Below are 1688 nucleotides of genomic sequence, written 5' to 3'. Positions count from 1 at the left end.
GAAGTTGTTGTCGTTTAAATTTGACCCGGTTCCTCCTGATTTGGTGCAAGTTGGTTTAAATGGACAAAAAGGCTAGAATGATCGGAAATGCATACAAGTTGGTTATCATCCATAAAATGTGGTATAACCTGAGTGAAAATTTTAGTGGTTCCATTTTGCAAAATATTATTGATAGTTGCTTCATAAACCCCTTTGTTTTTAGCACTTAGGGACTATATTTTAAATTACACCTGGAATCTCTAACCAATCAGGACATCTTCCTCGGATAACCCTACCTTAGGCGATCTGAACCATCCGATCATCCCGGATCGAACGACACACTTGACCCCCTCACCGTCTCACCCAACTAGCCCTAACACAACCCGCACCACTCGTCCTGTCCTCCCCCCTCTCCTATGCACCCACAGCCGCCGCCCTCTCCCTCCCTCAGATCTCGATCCGCCGCTGCCCCAAAACCCACCCTCCCGTGGACGACCCTCACCGTAGACGTGGTGCTGTGGCGCCGAGGCCGGGCCGACCTGAGCGCCCTACTCCTAGCGACCACCGTCGCCTCCTGGATCCTATTCCATAGCGCCTCCGGTTACACGGCCGTGTCGCTGGCCACCAACATGCTCTTCCTCCTCCTGGTCGTGCTGTACGCGTGGTCCAGGGCCGCGCGCCTCCTCAGCCACCCCGTGCCGGCCATCCCCGACCTACAGCCGGTGGCCGACGAGCTCGACGCGCTCATCCGCTCCGGCCTCGCCGGCATCGCCTCCGCCTTCCGCCACGTCGCGCAGGGCCAGCCCGGCTCCGGGCGCATCTTCGCCTGACTCAGCTGCTCAAGGAGCCATGAGCCTTCCTCTCCGGCCCCTTCCGTGCCGTCATGGACGCCGCCGAGCTCCTCCTCCACAAGATCTGCTACCAGGTACTCCTACTTGAAGTAGTGAATGTTCAGACCCCTCCTCTGTTCTCTGTACTGTCCAAAAAAGGCTCAACATTTCTTCAGAGTTACTATAAATGTTCTTTTACAGTTGATGATCTGACAGTTGGTTTGCTTCGGCTGTGGTTTGATTTAGAGACTCCAATACTCTGTTGTGGTTGCAGGGCGACCATGCCGACAACACGGTGGTGCTGGTGGTGCCCTACGCTTGCTGCAGCGCGCTCATCGGCAAAGGAGGCACGCTCATTGACTTCAGGTTGTTACATAAGGAAGGAGCTCTGGGTTCAGTTCCAAGCAACAAGGGTTGGGTTGATTCCTCTAGAAATAGTCAGATGAATCATTGTTGTAATTTGTAAAGCTGTCAAGGAAAGTAGTTTAGCCAAAATATTTATTGTGGGCATTCTGTTAGCTAGTGTGCATTGCCAAGTACAACTATTCTACTTTGTATGGAATCATCTCACTATTCTGAACATCTTAAACTTGCTATGTGCAGGGTGAGGAGGCGGAGGAGTAGGGGCGCAACCAGCCGGCAGCCCTGTCCTGCTTGAGGGGGGGGCAAGAGGGGTCTGCTCCTCTGCTTCCATTGCGACCGCGGCAGGTAGCTCATCCATCTCCCTCCCCCTCTTCTCGTGCTCACTACTTCTGATGCTAAGTTGATGAATATGTGATGCACTTGTGCCAAGGAATTTTAGAGGAATCTGTATGAACAAGTCATGTTTTATTTTATTTTATTTAGGTTGTTAGTTACAAAACAAAGAGAGAAGATGAG

The 1688-nt window shown here is 52.2% G+C and overlaps 1 protein-coding gene across 1 annotated transcript; it reads left to right on the top strand.

Annotated features, from left to right (window-relative positions):
* The first annotated feature begins 349 nt into the window (after nucleotides 1-349).
* On the top strand, nucleotides 350-1175 carry LOC125535473 (reticulon-like protein B12). The gene is made up of 2 exons (XM_087543033.1): nucleotides 350-904; nucleotides 1084-1175. The coding sequence occupies exon 1, from the start codon at nucleotides 396-398 to the stop codon at nucleotides 807-809; it is 414 nt and encodes a 137-aa protein (XP_087399159.1). The 5' UTR covers nucleotides 350-395; the 3' UTR covers nucleotides 810-904; nucleotides 1084-1175.
* Nucleotides 1176-1688: the final 513 nt, after the last annotated feature.

This window comes from Triticum urartu, chromosome 2A (assembly GCF_056163025.1).
Source record: "Triticum urartu cultivar PI428250 chromosome 2A, HENAU_Tu73, whole genome shotgun sequence".
Classification (NCBI taxonomy): Eukaryota; Viridiplantae; Streptophyta; class Magnoliopsida; order Poales; family Poaceae; genus Triticum; species Triticum urartu.
Note: the sequence above shows the minus strand (reverse complement) of the source record. Positions and strands in the feature narration are given on the sequence as shown.

Excerpts from the sequence above, each read along its gene's own strand:
- LOC125535473 (XM_087543033.1), top strand. The coding sequence starts at position 396 with ATGCACCCACAGCCGCCGCCCTCTCCCTCCCTCAGATCTCGATCCGCC.